General features: G+C 43.6%; 1 protein-coding gene across 2 annotated transcripts; it reads right to left on the minus strand.

The window, feature by feature from the left end:
* Positions 1-201: 201 nt before the first annotated feature.
* Positions 202-6607, minus strand: vgll2a (vestigial-like family member 2a). Of its 2 annotated transcripts, XM_086100569.1 has the most exons (4): positions 5616-6607; positions 3596-3854; positions 1147-1644; positions 202-323 (listed from the first exon to the last, which is right to left on the minus strand). In XM_086100569.1, the coding sequence occupies exons 1-4, from the start codon at positions 5697-5699 to the stop codon at positions 280-282; spliced, it is 885 nt and encodes a 294-aa protein (XP_085956695.1). In that variant the 5' UTR covers positions 5700-6607; the 3' UTR covers positions 202-279. The 2 variants fall into 2 exon arrangements, with proteins under 2 accessions (XP_085956695.1, XP_085956693.1); XM_086100567.1 differs by lacking the exon at positions 202-323 and having other exon boundaries at positions 1061-1644.
* Positions 6608-6888: the final 281 nt, after the last annotated feature.

A 6888-nucleotide genomic window follows, 5' to 3' on the forward strand; every position in this document is an offset into this window, starting at 1 on the left:
AGAAATGCAGCTTCCATTCAGCACGAAAGGGGCTTTTGGTAATCAGTCCAACTTTCACCAGGACATTATCCCCCCCCCCCCCACACACACACACACATCTGAGCGTCCCCACTTCTCCAGCGCCGCCGTCCCACGTTTGTCACAGTCGCTCAAAGACTTTTTCAAACGTCGGAGGTCAACGCAGGTTGCCTCGAGCAGAGCGTCAATCAGTTTGTGTGTTGCGCTTTTTTTTTTGTTTGTTTCTCGGCAGAGTGAAGCAGGGTGAAGGAGGAAAAGCATCTAGAACCAGTACAAATCCTTGCTCTTGTCCTGTGTCTGCAGACCTGAGAGGACAGCAGTGGAAAAGACAAACAGAAGGTATTAAAGAGGAGAGAAGAAAAAAAAAGGCGCTGAAAGCGTGAAGTGACACAAAAGCGATGCAGACAGCTGGCCGCCGCCGCCGCCGCGTAAGACGAGCCGAGCAGGCGGCGGAATCCGTCTTGAATTCATTCGGGCTTTTCGCCGGCGATGTTGTTGCTTCGTTACGCGGCCGCTCGCGTTTTGTTTTCATTCCGAGATGGCGAGCGCACGCGGAAAGTTGGTCAAAACAAAACCGGCAAAAAGGAGGAGGTCCAATTTAGACGCCTGTGCTTTCAGCGTGTTTATAGAAACAGAATCATTCGCGATACCAAAATATTCCGACATTTTGATCAATCAGCCTAATAAGTCCGATGGTTCACAGTCGTGTTGAAGACTAATTTCAAAAAAATTAACATATCACTGATAACACGTTTTGACTTTTTTTAATCAAGAAAATTCTTTTAGTACCAAACTTACATTTTTCAGCAAAACTCTCCAATTTTATGATCAAACGTTAACATTTTTGTGCTGTAATACAGATTTTGTTTGTGGGCAAATACAGTGTGAAGCTTAATTGAGCAGAAATCCACCATTTTGGTGGGCTTTTCCTGAAATAGAAGTTCAATAAAAAAAATGTTGAATGTTACTTTTTTTGACCAAATATGATGTTTTACTGGCAAAATGTACATGCAGGACTATTTTTAAGTAAAATTTGGCCATAGTTACCTGTAAGTTTTTACTGAACAAAATGAACACTGGCAAACTCAAAGCCAATTTTCAACCCATTTAAAATTCGGAGTTTCTCACCTGCGTCCATGTTGAGTCCAATCTCGCCGACTCCAGAGAACGTCCCGCTCCAGGCAGCCGCCGCCTCGCCTTTCCCACCCAGGTCGCAGGGTGCGCCGCCAGCCGGCCCCACCGAGCCACCACCGGACGCCAAGCGGTGGTGAGACCTGACGGACGGCACTAACAGCGAGCCGTAGCGCGGATCAAACGCTGCGCCGTACACCTCGTGAACGGCGGGCCGCGAGTACGGTGAGCCCTGCGCGCTTATGCCGCCTCCTAGCGGGTAGGGATGGTGGTGGGGGTGGGGGTGGTGCGGGTGAGACGGGTGCCAGGCGTCAGGGCCGGGCTGGTGCAGGTGGCCGTGGAGGGACGACGGGGCGTATGGGTCCCCCGCGGCAAAGGCCAGTTCAGAGTGGGGGGCCGATAGAGCGCTCGCTAGCGAGGACGGCACGGGAGATGGGTAGGAACCGTTCCAGAAAGACGGCGGGAAATTTCTTTGGCTCATCGGGAACGAGCCATCTGGAAAAAAAAAACCAGCACCGTTTTAATCTCAAATTTTCAATTTTGAGGAAAAAAAAAAAATTACGATTTGCTGTTCACGTCAGCCCTGCTCCTTGTGCCTCAAATACAATATTAAGTGGTATTGTTATTTTAATGTCAAAATATTACATTTAGATGGAAAGTAATCACTTTAAGCAAATATTTAAGAGGAAAAATACAAATGGTAACAAGATAAGATAAACTTTATTTGTCCCACACTGGGGAAATTTGCAGTCTACAGCAGCAAAATTGGGGGGGGGGGGGATATATAAATACAGATGTTGAGTGGTTTTGAGCAAAAGAAACATTGCCATTCCTCACTAGCTCTTAAACACTCAACGTGTACTGTGATTTTTTTTCAATGTTTTTTTTTTTTGGTCATTTTGCCAAGTTATCAAAATGGGTATTGTATATGGGCGGCCCGGTAGTCCAGTGGTTAGCACGTCGGCTTCACAGTGCAGAGGTACCGGGTTCGATTCCAGCTCCGGCCTCCCTGTGTGGAGTTTGCATGTTCTCCCCGGGCCTGCGTGGGTTTTCTCCGGGTACTCCGGTTTCCTCCCACATTCCAGAAAACATGCATGGCAGGCTGATTGGACGCTCTAAATTGTCCCTAGGTGTGAGTGTGGGCGTGGATGGTTGTTCGTCTCTGTGTGCCCTGCGATTGGCTGGCAACTGATTCAGGGTGTCTGCCCGAAGACGGCTGGGATAGGCTCCAGTGCCCCCCGCGACCCTAGTGAGGATCAAGCGGTTTGGAAAATGGATGGATGGTATTGTATATAAGTGACGGCAAAAAATAATCTTTCACATTATTGTTTGCAACTAATTTTACATTTCAATTGAGTACACGACCACAAACTGCAAAAATGTTTCCTACTTTATTGGTTTTTTATCTTTCTTACATATCCACGTGACTACATGTTTGAGCCGCAAAGTCAAATCCACTTGCAGTTTCCGCCGTCTGGAATATATCCCACCGGGTCATCGTCGGGATATTCCATGGCGCGACAACAAGGTGTTTAAAAGCGGCCACACTAGTGCGAAGCTCTGGTCCACGTGCAGGATATTGTCAGATTCCATGCACTCACAGCCAACAACGAGGTGCTCTAAAGCAACCACACCAAGCAGAATATCCCAAATGAAGTTATGTTTTCTTTGGGTGCAGGGAGAGCTAGCTCACGAGCTAACTGCTACAAAGTGAATCACACAGTGCCATTTCAACCGCGGAAAACAGAAATGCTCAAAAAGAGTTCAATGGCATATCTCCTGTACTACATCGTTCTTATTCCTTGCACAAGTTTTCAAACATCTATCACGTATTTTGAAAACCAATCTTTGAACTCACTTTACAGAGTCTTTAAATACAGTGAAACTCCTCTACAACGAAATCAGGTTTGCAGCAAAAAAATTCACAACAGGGTTTTTCACTGTAGCAAATTTGATCTCAGATGTAAACACACACACACACACGCACACACAAACGTATGTGTACTCTTTATTTTTATTCCAATAGGGCATAAATATGAGCATACACTTATTTGACACTTCATATAGTCAGGGTAGAAAAAAAAAAGGAAAGAAATTGCTAAATTTACGATCAGCATTCACTTTCACTTACATCAATTTCTTGGATAATGTCTTTTATTTTGCTTCCTCCGTCTTAAATTTTGATCACTTTTACCCTCTCTTCCAGCATCAGAGCTCTTCTTGTCTTCTTGAAGATTTTTATTATCTTTTCGCCCATGTAGGTTTCGTTGTAGAGGAGTTCCACTGTGTCATTCAAACCTGTCAGCGTTTTGATGAACACCTTAGGCTTACTAAGCTCTTATATTTTAATGTTGTCATGATGGTGCTCCTTCTTTTTCTTTAGTCTATTTGGTTTAAAATGTTTGCATCCCACTGGTCCATAAGGCACACAATAGTCCGCACATACCTTTGAGGGTCTTGTGGCTGCTGGGCGGGTAGGATGTGGACGAGAAGGCGTGGCTAAGTGCACGGCTGAAGTGTTGGTCGACGACAGCGCTGATGTCCCCGTGGAAATATGTGAAGAGGACGCAGCGGGAGCTCAGGTACTCGGCCCCCGGGGGCAGCTCCTTGTCTTCCTCCTTGATGGTGAGGGGTCCGGGGGGGCCCAGGCGGCCGGCACTGCCGCTGTGCTGAGGTTCTTGCATTTTGGAGTCCAAGGTCAGCTTCTGACACAACAAATGGCAACAGTTTCAGTCTTTTTGAAATCCGAACTGGGGAAACTTGACCTTTGGTTGAAACCTCAGACTGGAAGTGCAACTCCCAAACCATGATTTCAAACAATATGAAACCTTTATTTGAAACCCCAACCCCAATTAGAAACCCAAAACCCAAGTTAACAGTAGGTTTCAAATGCGGGTTTAAAATTAGGATTTGGGTGTCAAATTAGGGTTTCAAATTGGGGTCAGTGTATCTATTAAAGGTTTCAATTTGGGATTTATGTTTCAAGTCCAGGTTTCAGGATCACATAGCAGAATCCTCCCATGCATAAATAATAAAAATGCTCTGCTTTTGATTGTAAGATATAATTTTCTTCTTCTTGAATCACAATTCAAACCGTGACCAATTTGTTGAATGTCATCTTGCATCGCCGTAACATCAACACAAACAACACAGAGAAAATGAATATTACGACTGACGCGAATGTCAAAAAAAGCCATTTCCGACATTACAATTCATACCGTGATAATCGTCAATAAAACCCACCATTTGGGGGTCCTCGGGCCTCAGTTTGGAAACCCTTCTCCCCAATGTCAATGTGATTCATGAGAAATTGCAAAGACTAAAATGATACATTTCATCTTTAAATTAAAAAATTTCTGATGAAAAATAAACAGCTTATTTCTATCAAAAAACACATCAAAGCATCTTATAGAATTAAGTAAGACTTTTGAATCAAAATGCGTGAGTAAGTGTGCGTGTGTGTGTATGTGTGTGTCCTTCCTCTGAGGCGAACACTCGTATGGAGTCAATCAATTAAGCGGCGGGTACGGAAAGTTGATTACTTTTCAAACTCATTAGCGGAAAATCTAAAAGCAGCTTATTGCGATGCTTTCAGATGTTACGATGACAGCATCCATATTTGTGTATCCTTTAATTTATTTCAAGACTTAATTACTCGGGTGATGAAGATTCTGTGGAGTTATCCGACTAATGAGAAACACCAACATACCAACAAAAAAAAAAAAAAAAAAGCACATAGATGGTCAATACATTTTTATACGAATTCAATTCATTTTGATGTGGATTTTAGTGACACCAAATGATATATAAAGCAGATCTTGGGAAAACATCCCATTTCGATGATAAAGTACATCTCACCCAATTTATAAATGCAACCAAGCAACAATGAAATCTATGCAACCGGCAATTAAAATGTCAAGAAGTTGAACGCGAGCAACATTGAGTGTAAGGGGCAATAAATACATTTGAAAACAAAACAACCTGTTCTGATGTCAAAATGAACTTTTGAGTAATTGGGCATTCAAAATGAGGAAATTGGAGCAAAACTGAAAAACTAATGATTCAAAAGGACAAAATGGAGTTGAGAATGTTGCCGAGCAGAAAGATGAGCAAAAAAATATATATAACATCCTATAGAAATATTCTTGGTAACATTTTTTAAAAAATGTCTTCTTAATACTTGCTCTGCGATCTTTTTATCACTTTTAGTGTTGCTACAATGCTGAAGGAAAACAAAAAGAATGAAGTACAAATATGAGACATAACGTACTCATTTTATAGCCCTGAATAAAAACAACAAAAATGGAAAGCCAATGATGCTCACGCAGCCTCGTACCTTGGGAAAGAATACGAAATTATTGAAAAAAGGCAAGAGTTGATTGTGTTTGCATTTTTTGTTGTCGTTGAAGTTTTGCAAGAATAGCATTTGTTTTGACGGTCAAGTTGTGGCGTGCGCGTGTGCATACCTGCTGCTGGTACTGGTAGGGCATGTAGGGGCTGAAGTACGACTGCGCTCCGAGCACCTGGTACATCACATCCAAGCAGCTCATAGCGGTGGCGTCAGCGCGATCGGACGCCGGGAGTCATTGAAAGGCGGCAATGAGCTGAAGAGCCGCTTCTTCTGCTTCTTCTCCTTGCCTGCGCAGGGCCAAGTCCTTGAGCAAACTGAGCGGCATGCGACGCTTCACTCACACCCACACACGGGCCCAGCCCCCCTCGCACCCGCCATACAGGAACCAGGACCCAGCCTAAAAGCCCACCCCCACTGCAACCGGAAGACGGCCTCCAACCGGGGATCCTCCCCTCCAATCACAGGCCACCGGATCCACCTCAGTGCGCTGACAGGGTCACTTCCAATGGCCACCGGCTACCGTCTACAGCCTGAAGAAGGGAGAGCTACAACTGACAGATACGGTACATGGACAGACAGGCAACTGGATGGAGGGAGACACGGATAGCCGTGATCGGATACGGTTTTAACGGACTAACTGATCTGCTGAAGCAGGACGACGAATGGACACACTGAAGGAGAGACAGGGGGACAGACAGACAGGTCTGATGAAATTTTACAAACAGATGGTTGCATGGATTCCAAAAGACAAGGGTGCCCACACATTTTGTTTTAGCATGCGGGCTAGGACGGCCCCATAAGCGGACGTCCGTCATCCGTCCAAACAAATCGCTGATGCACGTCGTCATGTGTGAACATGTTATACATCTTTTCTTTCTTTTAAAAGCTGAGTTTCTGGAGTTTTGAATGGTACCCTACTTGTTACAATTGTCAAATTTGAACCGAAGCTTGGGCAGACTTAAGCTTTGATCCTGTAGTGTTTTCAAGTCCGAATCAACATTCTAAATCCATTTTCAAGGTGGATATTGAGAAAAGAAAATTAGACGAACATAAGATTCGCCTTTTTCTTCAGTTTTCAAACATCCATAGTTCCGAGACAGGAGCACTTATACAAATTCTTACTGTATGGGAGAAATATTCATAATGTGACATTTTGAATATTTTAAAAAAGTGACAAAAAGTATGCTGATAATCCAAATGGTTCAAGAATAGCTGACTTTGGGTGCACCTTTCCACGGGCGTTTTCAGCAAAGTTGCCCTCGGTTTAAGGGCTAAAATGACAAAAAGTCCAAATGATCTAAATATATATATATATATATATATATATATATATATATATATATATATATATATATATACTGGATTATGAGGCGCATCTTCAATGAATG

The sequence above is a fragment of the Hippocampus guttulatus genome, chromosome 20, assembly GCF_054856545.1.
Source record: "Hippocampus guttulatus isolate MCC_2025c chromosome 20, RoL_Hgut_1.0, whole genome shotgun sequence".
NCBI classification, from domain to species: domain Eukaryota; kingdom Metazoa; phylum Chordata; class Actinopteri; order Syngnathiformes; family Syngnathidae; genus Hippocampus; species Hippocampus guttulatus.

Bases quoted from the DNA above. Each gene is read 5' to 3' on its own strand.
- vgll2a (XM_086100567.1), bottom strand. From the start codon at position 5,699: ATGAGCTGCTTGGATGTGATGTACCAGGTGCTCGGAGCGCAGTCGTAC. The intron at 3,855-5,615 runs GTATGCACACGC...TTGTTGTGTCAG, and splicing joins CCTACCAGTACCAGCAGCAG to AAGCTGACCTTGGACTCCAA. The intron at 1,645-3,595 runs GTATGTGCGGAC...TTTTTTTTCCAG, and splicing joins CAGCCACAAGACCCTCAAAG to ATGGCTCGTTCCCGATGAGC.